Source organism: Toxoplasma gondii, chromosome II, assembly GCF_000006565.2.
Source record: "Toxoplasma gondii ME49 chromosome II, whole genome shotgun sequence".
NCBI classification, from domain to species: domain Eukaryota; phylum Apicomplexa; class Conoidasida; order Eucoccidiorida; family Sarcocystidae; genus Toxoplasma; species Toxoplasma gondii.
The window spans coordinates 2,287,484-2,301,723 of NC_031469.1; the positions used below are offsets into that span (position 1 = coordinate 2,287,484).

At 51.8% G+C, this 14,240-nt stretch overlaps 3 protein-coding genes across 3 annotated transcripts; all 3 read left to right on the forward strand.

Annotated features, from left to right (window-relative positions):
- Positions 1-2,529: 2,529 nt before the first annotated feature.
- TGME49_298070 (hypothetical protein) lies at positions 2,530-7,782 on the forward strand. The gene is made up of 3 exons (XM_018782346.1): positions 2,530-4,007; positions 4,261-4,341; positions 4,988-7,782. The coding sequence occupies exons 1-3, from the start codon at positions 3,965-3,967 to the stop codon at positions 5,185-5,187; spliced, it is 324 nt and encodes a 107-aa protein (XP_018638390.1). The 5' UTR covers positions 2,530-3,964; the 3' UTR covers positions 5,188-7,782.
- A 3,868-nt stretch (positions 7,783-11,650) lies between these two features.
- On the forward strand, positions 11,651-11,890 carry TGME49_298080 (hypothetical protein; the record flags this gene model as incomplete). Its single annotated transcript, XM_018782347.1, has 1 exon — positions 11,651-11,890. One exon carries the CDS (start codon positions 11,651-11,653, stop codon positions 11,888-11,890), a length of 240 nt encoding a protein of 79 aa, XP_018638391.1.
- A 182-nt stretch (positions 11,891-12,072) lies between these two features.
- On the forward strand, positions 12,073-13,318 carry TGME49_298090 (Toxoplasma gondii family B protein; the record flags this gene model as incomplete). Its single annotated transcript, XM_018782348.1, has 3 exons — positions 12,073-12,236; positions 12,547-12,769; positions 13,187-13,318. The coding sequence occupies 3 exons, from the start codon at positions 12,073-12,075 to the stop codon at positions 13,316-13,318; spliced, it is 519 nt and encodes a 172-aa protein (XP_018638392.1).
- Between the last annotated feature and the right edge of the window lie 922 nt (positions 13,319-14,240).

A 14,240-nucleotide genomic window follows, 5' to 3' on the forward strand; every position in this document is an offset into this window, starting at 1 on the left:
GGAATACCCTACATGCTGAGTGTGGCGGAACCCACGCTTGGGACAAGTGTAACAGACTGGCGGGGATACAGAAACGGGTGAGGGAGGCGTCATTGTGCTTCATCGCCTAGTCGTTTCTTGGCGTTGTTGCTCCTGTTCAGCAGGCAGATGTACGAGAGGGTGTGCGCGTTTTATTCGTGTTTCACCGCGACCACGACCACCGCAGCATGCAGAGGCGGCAGGTGGTGGGGCTACACCCGGTGTTGTGTTTTTTGCCCTGAATCACAGACACTGTGTCTGCTCTAGGAACTAGGATGTTGTTCGCGGGTTGCAGGGATGCGAGTGCATTTGTTCCGGAATATGGGAAATGCTGAGTGTGGCGGAGCCCGCGCTTCGGACGGGTGTAACAGACTGGTGGGGATACAGAAACGGGTGAGGGAGGCGTCATTGTGCTTCATCCCCCAGTCCTTCCGCGGCGTCGCTGCATCTGTTCAGCGGGCAGAGGTAAGAGGGGATGTGCGCGTTTTATTCGTGTTTCACCGCGACCACGACCACCGCAGCATGCAGAGGCGGCAGGTGGTGGGGCTACACACGCTGTTGTGTTCTTGCTCTGAATCAGAGACGCTGTGGCTGCTCTAGGAACTAGGATGTTGTTCGCGTGTTGCAGGGATCCGACTGCATTTGTTCCGGAATATGCGACATGCTGAGTGTGGCGGAGCCCGCGCTTCGGACGGGTGTAACAGACTGGTGGGCAGGGACGAGCAGGCGACCCGGGCATCCTTTTTTGTCAACGCGTAGTTGTTCCGCGGTGTTGCTGCAACTGCGCAGACGCCGGAGGAGGTAAGAGGGGATGTGAGCGTTTTATTCCTGTTTCACTGCGACCACGACCACCGCAGCATGCAGAGGCGGCAGGTGGTGGGGCTACACCCGCTGTTGTGTTTTTGCCCTGAATCAGAGGTGTGTGCTCTAGGAACTGGGCTGTTGTTCGCCGGTTGCAGGGATCCGACTGCATTTGTCCCGGAATATGCGACATGCTGAGTGTGGCGGAGCCCGCGCTTCGGACGGGTGTAACAGACTGGTGGGCAGGGACGAGCGGGCGACCCGGGCATCCTTTTTCGTCAACGCGTAGTTGTTTCGCGGTGTTGCTGCAACTGCGCAGACGCCGGAGGAGGTAAGAGGGGATGTGCGTGTTTTATTCGTGTTTCACCGCGACCACGACCATCGCAGCATGCACAGGCGGCAGGTGTGGGGCTACACCCGGTGTTGTGTTTTCTGCCCTGAATAAGAGACACTGTGTCTGCTCTAGGAACTGGGATGTTGTTCGCGCGTTGCAGAGATCCGACTGCATTTGTTCCGGAATATGCGGCATGCTGAGTGTGGCGGAGCCCACGCTTCGGACGGGTGTAACGGACTGGTGGGGATACAGGAGCGGGTGAGGCAGGCTTCGTTGTGCTTCATCGCCTAGTCGTTTCTTGATGTGGCTGCTTCTGTTCAGCAGGAAGAGGTAAGAGAGGGTGTGCGCGTTTTATTCGTGTTTCACCGCGACCACGACCACCGCAGCATGCAGAAGCGGCATGTGGTGGGGCTACACACGCTGTTGTGTTTTTGCCTTGAATCAGAGACACTGCGTCTGCTCTAGGATCTGGGATGTTGTTCGGGGGTTGCAGGGATGCGACTGCATTTGTTCCGAAATATGCGTCATGTCGAGTGTGGCGGCGCCGACGCTTCGGACGGGTGTAACAGACTCATGGGGATACAGGAAGGGGTGAAGGAACGGGTGAGGCAGGAATCGTTGACTTTCATCACCCAGTCCTTTCACGGTGTTGCTGCAATTGCGCAGACGCCGGAGGAGGTAAGAGGGGATGTGCGCGTTTTATTCGTGTTTCACCGCGACCACAACCACCGCAGCATGCAGAGGCGGCAGGTGGTGGGGCTACACCCGCTGTTGTGTTTTTTGCCCTGACTCACAAACACTGTGTCTGCTCTAGGAACTAGGATGTTGTTCGGGGGTTGCAGGGATGCGACTGCATTTGTTCCGAAATATGCGTCATGTCGAGTGTGGCGGCGCCGACGCTTCGGACGGGTGTAACAGACTCATGGGGATACAGGAAGGGGTGAAGGAACGGGTGAGGCAGGAATCGTTGACTTTCATCACCCAGTCCTTTCACGGTGTTGCTGCAATTGCGCAGACGCCGGAGGAGGTAAGAGGGGATGTGCGCGTTTTATTCGTGTTTCACCGCGACCACAACCACCGCAGCATGCAGAGGCGGCAGGTGGTGGGGCTACACCCGCTGTTGTGTTTTTTGCCCTGACTCACAAACACTGTGTCTGCTCTAGGAACTAGGATGTTGTTCGGGGGTTGCAGGGATGCGACTGCATTTGTTCCGGAATATGCGACGTGCTGCGTGTGGCGGCGGCGCACGTTTCGGCAGGGTATATCAGTCTGGTGGGTATGGAGGAACGGGTCAGACGTGCTTCGCTGTATGTCAGTGCCTAGTGTTTTTGCCGGGCTGTTGCTTTTGTACAGACGGCGGAGGTAAGAGAGGACAAGCGGGCGCGTTTTAAGCGTTCGTGGGAGAGAGTGAGAGTGACGTTTTCTTCATGCATACAAGGAGTAGCGCGAGGCCGATTGGCTCATCGCAGTGTTTTCAGTTGGTGACACGGTTTCATTGGTTGTCTGTGACACGCAGCTATGTGAGCTACTGCGTTGTAAGGACTAGCAGGCAACCGCTTTCAACACTATTTTATGCATCTATCCCCGCATAATTCCACGGGCTAGGAAGCTTCACTTGGCCATGTTTCTCGCAGCGACCCTTGTGCGCTAAAGTACGTTGTTAAACTGTCGGGAAGTTCTCTCACGTGCTGTTGCTGCGCCATGCAAACGTGTCTAGGCACAGGCCAATACTGCCCTGGCCTGCACATGACAGTGAACAAGACCCCTATGGCCACCTTCGGGTATTCCGTGAAAGGCCCCTACCGCTCGGAGCACGTAACAGGAAGTCATCTTCGACGGTCAATTCCATCGTCTGGTGTCCTTGGTTTCGTCGGTGCGTTGAGTCTCGTTGCTGCTAATTGCCTCTTCCGTCTGTTTTGCTTCGCGGCCTGCGTCTCTGTGGTAAAGCGAAGAGCTGGTGTAGCGAAGCCATGTTCTTAGATGAGTGTTACCATTGATCGCGCTATCTTACATGCGTGTTGCAATAAGTGAGTTTTCTGGAATTCTTTGGTGTCGCTTGTTTTCCGTGTACGAGGTTGTTGCTGTCAATACAATGAAGCGTCGACATGGTTTGCGGTTCCCCGTGGACACACGGGCCAGTGTCACAGGCATCTATTTTCGCCGCAATAAGTCCAATGTAGGACCTGGTGCGTTATATTCGTTGGGGAGTATTCTGGCGGTGAGCGTGGGGGGGTTGTAAGCATGGCCAGACAGGAGGGGCCTCTGAAGCGTCCACCACGATGGCTGTGGGACTATTCACAGGTGCCCGTATCCAAATGCGACCGAATCCGTGATGCGTTGTGTCATATTACGAGGCCTGTGGTCAAGCTATTTGATGTCCTGTCTGTTGAGAGGCTTCTCATAGTGGCGGTTTTTGCGTACGGGATGTTACTTACGTCTCGTGGTGCGTTTCATTTTCTCCACTTGCGCTGACTGCGCCTCGTCACCGGTTTTCCACTGGCGCGCCCAGGCGGTAGGCAGCGGTCCAGTGCCGGTGTATTTAAGCGATGAGGAGTGATAAGGTGGAGCAAGGGTGAGCTACGGAGCGTCTGGGCGTGCTGTGCATACGCATAGCGGACGGACCCAGACGCAGCAGTGAGCCAGTGGCAGCTGCAATGACGAGATGGTTTTGAGATGTTGGGGTTGCAAATGTGTGAGTAGCTGTGCAAATTCATCTTGAGTATCGACCACAATAGTCGTCCATATGTGCATCGTTTTATAATAAAAAAGATATTGGATGCTGAGTTGCAGCAATTCTCTCTGTCCTCCGAAATGCAAGGCCGTGGTGTCACACACATGGGATCAGAGAAACTAGGTTGGAGTGCAGCGCTGGTGACGAAAATGGTGTTATCGCGGATGACCTTCCGCAGCTGGTCGCCGGTGTTGCATTTCTCCTGTCTCTAACTGCCGAGGAAGGCGAATGCCAGATGGCGGAGCCGGAGTACGTTGATTGCCACCAAGAAGCGACTTCTGCAGGCTGAGCTCGCAGCCATTGGTGAGAGGGATCAGGCCGCCGCTATGGTTGTGACCAGCGAACACTGTGTAACAATGAAGGGCACCCTCTCTAGTCTGCTCGCCTTTTACTAATACCACATTAGTCACAGCGGTTCTAAGAGCAACCTATTGCGCCTCACTTGCAGAAATCGGCAGTAAGGAGTGCTGACATTGTGAGAGGGGTCGTGGAAAGGTTACACTCTTGTAGAAGAAGATGAGCAGCCAGAGGTAGGAGCCGTCTCACCCTTCGTGACAGAATAAATGCCGAGCGGAGGAAGGGGGACTACTCCATCGCTTCTGGAATATCTGCGGGGACAATTTTGGTGGAAAGCGGATATGCCCACCTCCCGTCTTGGTGAACGGAGTACTGTGCTGGGAGGGCCGGCTCGTGTGGTATTGCTTCCGGCATATCGGTATAACACTTATGTAGCCAATGATTGGTGGCACAGCGGTGGGCATTGTTATCCTAAGGGGCTGCCATAAGCTAGTTCGAGTAATTTGACGCCGGAAGGCTTGCCCCGGCGAACTCGATGACAACGAATCCACGACGTAGGAATCGCGACCATTCATTTGTCACCAACCGTTAGTGACTGGTAAATATGAAATCACTCAATGTGTTCCCGCAGAAGAGCAAATCCTCGAAGAAAACGCTGCCTATCATTCTTGTCGGAATTCTCAGTTGTCGCCGTATTCAGTCGCCGTGTGTATGTTGACACCGCCGACATCCATGGTGTCGTATTGGTCACTGGTTGAAATAGGGTGCACCACCTCGTGTATTTGATTATTTTCTTTGTTGCTAAGGCCTAGCCACTGGCAGTAAGGATGACGTTCTAGACTTTCTTACTTGTGCAGGGATGAAAGAGTCTGCAGCAGTTCCTCTCATAGCTCCGCTGCATGATGGTCATTGTCTCTCGCCGCAGAATTGCACAGTGAAACACTGGACCAATTGTAAACGGTGGACTAGCAGTGTTGGTGTCGGCTCCAGTGCTCACATTTCATGATAGAAGAGGCGGAGGCAGGCGTGCATTTCTTGGCCAAGAGGATGTGTACGCTGATTGGGGCACGGTTGCTGGGGGAAGGGGTGCTCTAGACGCTGTAGAGGGGAAGAGAACCGTAGGAGATGGCAGGACGCAATGCGTCGCGTGCTGCTTGATGGGGTAGCATCGCGTCTGTTCAGCTGGGCGCATGTCACGTCTCTCCGCGATTTGCAACCGATGACGCGCGACGGGTTCCAGTTGTGCCACTTGTGTTCACGGGCGTGCGTATGTTTCAGAAGATTTTAACGGACCCTTGATAAAATTCTGAGAATAAGAGTGAGGGACATTCTGACTCTCCTCACGTATACTGAATGTGAGACTGCTTACCGGCAACGAATGTGAATGTTAACACCCGGTAGTACTGCACCTTCAGGTGTTCCGTTCTTCCGTGTTGCACTCTCCTTCCTGCTAACAATTCCTTCTCTCGTTTTTTGATCTTTTGACGGTTCGTGTTGATATCCGTGTAGAAGTGAAAGAGGCTGACTCGCCTTACGGATATTTCTCGTGATCTGTTTCCTCTTCATTCTCGTCTGATGCGAAAATTTCGTTTTATCATACAACAATTGCCAGTCGCGTCTGGGGGAGCTCCGTTTGGCTATTGTTGGGCACGCCTCACACCTGCCACGAAAATTAAAATGTGTGGTGGGAATCAGGAAACTGTAGCTTGCGGTTCCAGTTGGCTCAGGTCATCCCTCGTCTACCTTCAGCTAGTACCTGTGATTGTTCCAAAGTCTTTTCTTCTCCAGCCGTTACTCTTGGATACACCAGCTGTGTGCGCCATGTGTGGGTGTTCGACGATGAATCCAGCTAGGGAGGGGAACACCAGCGGCTAGAAAATGTAGGAACACAGATGAGCCGGAACGGAGCTAAATCAGATGCTTGATGAAGAAAGGGTGTTCTTGGAGAGAAGTCTTCCAACCTTACACCTAATTCCACAGAGTTCCTGAGTGGAGACCGATATCGCGTCCGGTGGGTTTTTGCTTTAAGAACAAACAAGGGCCGGGTGCCCGAAAAGATTGCTCGCCAAGCTCGCGTAGAAGAGAAGGGTCTGAGTTATCATGAAGGTCTGGCAGCAGACATCAGCGGAACTAGGACATGTGGGTGAGAGTGCTATTGGACGACATCGGAAGACCAGTCAGCCCATTCGGTGTCTGCGGAATGTGTTGTCGTTCATAGCGAGGCGTCACGGTGGTACGGGTCGAAAGGGGCTGGGCACTATCGTGGTGTGTAGTATCGCGTGAAAAGAATTGTTTTGTGCCTTTCGGGAATTGAGTACCAGACGCACTGCGGCGAATGTCACTGGGTTGCTGCGCTGGAGAAGACTGCAGCAGCGTGCTTGAGAGGTTTCAAATTTCTCTATGATGCGCCAATATAATGCTAGACGCCGCGTAAAGACCTGAGACTAGGATTCTCGTACGGAAGCATAGGTTGATGGCGTCGTGTTGGACGAATTCGTGAAAACGCTTTTCAGGAGATGTAGGAACGGCCGGATGAGACAAGCAGTATATAGAGCGTGTGTCAGGGTAACGTTGCACAGGATCTGCCGCGTTTATCTGATACCGGATTGCGCGCGTGCACCCGTATCGATCGTCGAATGGAAACAGAGACTCTTTCGAAGAACGAAAAAATTGGCGGAAAAAGTCCACGTCCAAATCTATCCTAAATGGAAAGACAAGTCTGTTGAAAACCGGATGGACGGTAAATGAGACAAATATCGTATCACAAAGCTGGTGAGCATGGTACAATGATAGGTGCATGTTGTTTGATGTGGTTGCCTAGATAATAGAGTGGACATTTCTCTCATGGCATGTACCAGTTTGTCCCGCATAAACTGTTGCTTCCGTCCGTCACTCCTGAGGGCTCTTTTTCGAGCTCGTAGGGAGCTATCTAAATGGAGCCCTCTAACGTTATGGTCAGGTACTACCGTGTGTTCTTACGGCTGACAGGTTACAATGAAATGGCTGAGGAGAACGGGACATAACCGTTGAAAAAAGGTTTGCATCAAAGAAGCGAAAACTGCAAAGCAAAACATGTTGTGTATTTGACAGAGTTGGTGCTGGTGCGCGTGGCTCGCGTGTTGATGACAGTCGACACCGCCCTCTGTCATATGTCCGTCCAGGCGAGTTTGTCGGTGAACATATGGTGTTTATGCTGGTCTCGATCAAATATCCTTAGGGGACGTCTGTAGGTGCCATCCGTGAGTTTCACGAATGTGTGCCCACCGTTCTCAGGGTGCCCTGGAGAATACCACTGATATGGTGTGCCCACAAATGAACAGGACATGTGCACCAAATGTAGCGCCACAATGACTATGAACGGAATTAGCACTTTTAATTCCGTCGTTTTGGGCTGCGGTAATCATGCATTCTTTATGAAAGTGCATCGGTCACACCATATCCCCAGCGTAAAAAAGCTATACAAAGTCGGTAACTTGTGGTGACCATATCCCAACGATCACTCCCATTTTCCAGTAAATGTAGCCTCCCGATAAAGCTCTGTATCCTTAAATACGTGAAAATCAGAGACGGATATCATGCTAGAAGCTTGAGACCAGCGGGCTGCTGATTTTGAATGAGGATCGCCCTTTTTCAGTTGTAAGATCTCCGGGCGTCCGGGTGCTTTACGGTTGTCAGTTAAGTGTGAAGGTGCTGCCCAAACTGAAAAGTTTGAACTCCCATTGACATGTGTGTTTCCGTGAGGGGAGAAGCGGGAGGATGTTTTTGTTCCACTTTTTGCCTGACCCTCATGACAGTAACCACACGTATTTATGTGCGTCCACCTAAAGCAAGAAAGGCTTCTTTATCGCAGATCTCTTCTGATTTTGGGCGTGTTTTTTCGCCTTGGCTCATTTGTCGTCAGGTGCGTGAAGCAACATCAGAAGGAAAACAACTTCACTTGTAATTGCGAACTCGGAAGAAAGCGGCAGCCAGACGGAACGCCATGCTGGACCAGTAGGCCAAGCAGCGGCTGAGACCGAGCGACATTTTCTGTCTGTCCTGTTGGGTTGCCATGGACTCGTCTTTGTTACCGACGTCCCAGGCCGGCATTGGGCGAAACGTTTGAGGACAATGTGAAATGATTCATCATGGAAACTAGCAGAAACAGAAGACAGGTGGATTTTCTCTGCAGTCAGTCGTGAATGGCAAAGTCATCAGAACTGGCATCTTCCAAAACGTGTGACCGATGTTATCTTCGTCAACATTCTATTTACACAAGTCTACGTAGAGGGAAGAATGCCGTTTGTTGTGTGTGCATCGGTGTACAATAATATCTTTCCCGTATGCTTTTCTATGTGAATGGTAAACCCTGTCTCATTTCTTGCTATCTGAAGGTTAAATAAGCACAAAAACTCGCGATATCGTGATGAAGTGTTTTGCGTGACTGTGAATGGACGAACAGTACACCCGTGGCGACTCTCACGTCTGCGGGTGTCGTCGCAGAAGCGCATACATATGATTTGTAGCCTGCCTAGAAAAGAGGGTACTATGATAGGAAGGTTTAGAGCAGTGAAACGAAAGTCCTGATGGACGTACTTTGACACGATGTACTGTACAAGTCGTTCACTGCAATTTTCACAACTGTCTTCAGCCTGTAAAGGCTACTTCACCAACTCCCTGTCGTTGCACCCATCTCAGATTCAGCTTCATTGTTCAGTAACGTCATCAAATAGTGAACCTCTCTAATCACACATGTAGACACCTCAATAGCTGTTTTAATTGGGGGAAAACCGTGAACCAGGTTACTCTAGATAGGTGTCTTCCTTTCAGTAAACTGTCTCTGGCAGACGGATGCCCGGGGATAGATGCAACAGCACCGCTCGAGGGAAATTTTCTGAAGCGGCATCTGTTACGTGTGTGGGTCGAATGCTTTTGATCCTGTCAACAGCACATCAGGAACCGATTTATCCTTAACCACCATAACTGAGAGATCTCGCCGACTAGAAGAAATTGTGCGGTAGAGGAGGAAGAACAGCTGGTTCTCAGGCACACCGTGTTCCGATTAGGCTACTTATCTGCAGCTTTTGTGGTTGTAGTTCGTTTGCGGCGATGAACGTTCAGTTCGAAATGTTGAAACAAATCCACCGTTCCACGCCAGGTGCTGAGCCCGCACGAGGAAAGTACAAGATTTACTGTATCCCGTGATATAGCGTTGCTGCGAAACACGTATGGAGTAAATCGAAATGGACGAGGTGGTGTTGGCCCCGATCCCCATTCCTATGTGGCAGACCAGGCCACGAGACTGCTTATAGCGCGCCTCCACCAGGATTAAATTCAGGGTGCAAGCACTCCATCGCAGGCCGTGATCATGCTGGCCCGAGCACAATAATAAAAAGTGGATAAGTGGCATGTGAAGTGAATTGATGGTTCCCAGCACACATTTTTCAGGAATTATGGATACAGTGCAGTTTCCAGACGGTAATATGAAGTTTTCTCCCTGGCTGAGGAGCAAGCTGACTCTGATTGCTCTAATGTGTCTACGTTTTCGGTGTGCAATTTGTCATAGCAAGTTGCAACACACTATCTCTGTGTGCCGTGAGCAACACTGGTCAGCCCCTGCAGCCCTCAGCGACGACAGTGGCAGACATATTCTGTCGCAATTCCCCTGGTAAACACAGTCAACGAATCGCGGAAGGAAACATCAGATGTATGCACATGCGTCCCTGATAGACCCAAAAAGGTGCTACATCATCATCCGGAAGAAGGTGGTGACGACAGTTGACGTAACAATGGCAGGTGACAGCAGCGAGCCCAAAAGAGGACGCACATTTCGCTCTCCACCAGAGAATTGCGACTCGCCAAGACCTACCCTTATCCGCCAAGAGGATAGAGCTGCACAAATTGACAACCGGGAAAAGGCGGATACATAAGTCGTATGACAGTCCAGGTGTCCTACCTAATAGGGGTGATCGGTTGAACCTGAGTCAGTGTTGTGGTCCTGTCTCATTGCAGCACCATCTGGGGATATCCATACAGCTGTCTTTGGGACCTGATTTTCTGCATCATGTTCACAGTCTGACGTTCCACGTTACAGACGGTGCCCAGCACGTTGGTAACCCCCTAGCCACGTGGCTGTCGCACGTCGCCGCACACAAGTCTACCAAATGTAGCGGATGATTATTGCATGATGAGGTAACCAGACTGTGCTGGAAGCAGATGGAGGGTGTCTTCTGAGGGCCGACGACAACCCGTGTAAACAGTGAAGTTTCATCCGATTTGGCTATCGAGAGAGAAATCACAAAATGCAGTGGGGTTGTGGAGATCTCCCAGTTGTGTCCCTCGTTCACAGCGTTGTAGTAAGAGCCTGGGCCAATTCAAGGCAAAGCCTGCCACTGCAAATCAGGAGGAAAGTAGTCGTTTAGGACTGCAGTCAGAGCTGCCTATAGATGTGAAAATCGTTTTCTTGTTATCTGAGTTTGGCACCTGTGGCAGCGCCCCGAAAGCGTAGTCATAGCAACACGATTGTTGTCATATGTGGGTCCATCGTGTCCACGGTTGCCAGCCAATGGTTTGTTCCGCATTACGGCACCAGTAGTCCGCTTCACGGCCGTAATGCGAATGGAGAAAATACCGGTACAACATGAGACTAGATTCTTGGCGGCTCCACTGGGGAGCCCCACGGTCGCCACGTGAGAGGAAACGCTTGTGCATTTGAGGTTCATAACATATTTAGATTGAAAGTTTTCCTCTTGGTTCGAGACACATGGAACACACACGAGCACTCGGGATTTTGAGCAAAGCGGTGACAAACGGAGCGGTAGTTGATGGACTTACTTTGACAATGCTTCCGTGCAAAGAACGTTATCATCCGTTGTGCTCCAGCTGTGTATTTTGTGGTTAGAGACTACGGTAAAGGAGGCGGGAGGGTAGGGAAGGGGCATTACGCGAATATGTAGGGAATGAACTGCTGCACTTGGATGACCCCAGTCATGTCGTAGATGATGAGGAAGACGTCTTTATCCTTACAACCACTGCTACGACCGGTTACACTGAGCACCGGAAAACGCCTTGCTGCTTGGCATGGTTCGGCATCTGCATGTTGAAGGGCGTTTTGTAGCTGCTTTCTGATAGGACACCTGCGTTTTGGTGGCCCAGGAGCGACTTCCGGTTCGGCTTATAGATTTCTCTAAGCACACGTTCAAGTCTGTTTCTAGGAACCGTCCGTATTGCGCCGTCGAGACAGTTGGGATGGAACAGCTACAACGGCGGTCGTTGTCGCACGTTGTGATCCTACTCTCCTGTTGAGCCCCTGCTTTGGACTTACCCTTAAATGCGTAGTCGCTTGTTTGTTGCACTTTGCTCTTTTCGTTTCGATTCTGCTCAAAACACCTTTTTCGACACCATCATGCATTTGAGTTGGATGTGGTCCTTTCAGGTAGAATTCACCGTGTAGCAGTCCTCTAGAGTTCGCTCGTTGATTACCCCCTTAAATGTCTTTAGCGTGCGCTTGGTACGGGTGCGGTTACGGGTGCGGTTACGGGTGCGGGTACGGGTGCGGGAACGGGTGCGGGAACGGGTGCGTCTCCGGTTCTCAGTCGGGCCCGTCCGCCGAGGGCAAAAGGGGGGGAGAGGTGTTGATTCGTCGTTTGGTGTTGATTCTTCGTTTGGTGTCGGTCCTTCACTTGTATTCCACTCACTTACTTTCAAGCGCACGAACAGTTCCACTTTGAACGCAAATATAAACGAGGGAAATCGACTCATCTTACGATTAGGTTCCGTGTGTAAACAGCACAGACGCATTGACCGAGCGGTGTCCCCTTTCCGTGACCTGTGGGCTTGAACGCTTGAACGGTAGAGTGTCAAATTGTACCACGTCATCAACATGATGGTGAATACGTGCTCAGCGGCCATAATGGCCTTGTTCATCGGAGTTCTTTGCGCTCTGAGCTGCTGCTCTATTGAGAGTAGGGCGATGACGACTGGGGAAGTGACCTCTTCAGCACCAGCGGTCACAACTGGAGCTGCACACGCCGGAATGGAAAATGACTCGCTTACTGCTCTGAGGAAATTGAGGAGGTAGGATTAACATGTTGAGATGAAACGCTGACCCGCTCCAACGGAGGGACATATGAGTGTCCACGACGACGCTCCCTGTTACAACGTGGAGCATGAGCTACCAGAGAAAGTTAGTCACTGGGTGTTGGCGGCTGTTGGCAACCTTTGGGGGTCTTTTCTGCTGGGGTCCATACATTATGCTGCTGTTAACTCTGGGCATTCACCTTTCATGCGAAGTGCTGGTTTCCTGCCAAATTCGATACATACGATCAGTCTGTCGGCTCCAGTGGTTCTCCAATACAACTGAAGATGTGTGTGTATTGCATTACAGAAGCAGACAAAGCCCCAGCCAGAAAAGAACGGCGGTGATATCTGGCAAAAGGCTGGCGACTGTTACCACAGCAGCTGTTTTGCTGACAGCCGTCGTGGGGATGCTGATGGCATCTGGCAAGCTGCGACAGTGCCTGCACGCAATGATGAACCAGACCGGCGGCGAAATCGAAGGAAACAAAAAACGAAGACTTGCAGAAGGGAATGATGAAAGCGACAAGTGTGTAAGCTTAGCTGCCACATCATTGGGATGTCGATAGCGTGCCTGTCCACTTGATCCAAAGCAAAACTCCGCCTCACCAACTCTCCGCAGCTCGACAGTGTCTCCTGGAAATTTCGTTCCCACCATCTGTAAAATATTCACGCCGTGAGGCATGATCTCTGTACGAGGCGCTGGTAAGTGGCCTCTCACCGAGGTTGTTTCGTGGACAGTGTTTACATTATCGCACATGGCAAGGGTACAGCAAATCATCAAGCAGCTGTTGGATACAGACAGTACACCGCGGCGGTCCCCTCCCTCCAAGAGCTTGAAGTCACCCCGAGACGCGCCGCCACGCTGGAATATAATGCCTGTTTCCGCTTGGGCAGCTGATTAATGCCGGTTACCCCACATATTTTCTGTGTTGTGTCGGATGTCCAAGCGCTGCGTTAATGCGACAGAAGACCGCGTGCGCGTTGAGCCGCAAAGGAAAGTGTCAGTGCCGAGCCGGTCCCTCGGGCAGGGTGGTGCCTATAGGGGATGTGCTGATATCGGCGAAAGACGTGGTTTTTGATTCGTTAGGGGGGAATTGCATATCGACCCCATGTAATTGCCTTGCAGGATAACGATTTTACTTGTGGGTTGCTGCGATAATACGGGACAGGTCGTCGAGGCTCTCCCGGTTGTCTGGAGAACATGATTGGCCGCAAATGGTAAAATCGAATGTCATCTCAATGGGTGCGTGTGGTCTATTGCCATGTGGCTTCACAGGCTGTAAGCAGGCACTGGGCGGAAGGAAAGAGGACGAGGATGTATTGTTCTTATTGACGAGCCGAAGTCGAGGGCGGGACACGTGGTACTCGTACTGTCGGATACAGCCGAATGAGGCTAGGACATGCTGTCGCCGGCAGTATTCGGTTGCCCGTGAAAGGAAAATGCAGTGTTGAGTAGTTTGTGCCACCGGTTCGCAAAATGGCTGTGCGGCAGTGTTGTTTGCCTTTGAGGCAGAGTAAGGACACGGTGGTACGAGGGGTCGAGTGAAATCGTGTCCATTGTGGCAGTGGAATGTGCACTGCATGAGCTATGCTATGGGCGTGACGATGTGGTGGTATTGACAGCGGCGTGGCATTCGCTTATGGGTGACATACGCATCATGCTCGACGATGGCTGGCTTCAACACGTGGGAGTAGATTAGCGCATCCAGTGGCGCTGTCACGAGCCAGGTGGGTGGCCCTCCGACGGCTGGAAAGGCGTGATGTGGCTCTCCCGCGTTTCTGATACACGTGGGTATGCTTTCGGCATAGACCTAGACGCCCCTGTGTCGTTCCTGTGCTCAGCAAGGACCAGTACGTAGTGGGGAGTTTTGCCAGTTTGCACAGAAAACGATCCCGTTGATTGAGCTCGTGAAATGTTACCGGACTGCGACTGGTCCAGCGGCGTGTACGCCTGCTGTGGGTCACGAAAAATAGGCCAGGTTGCATGTGCGCCGGGAGTTT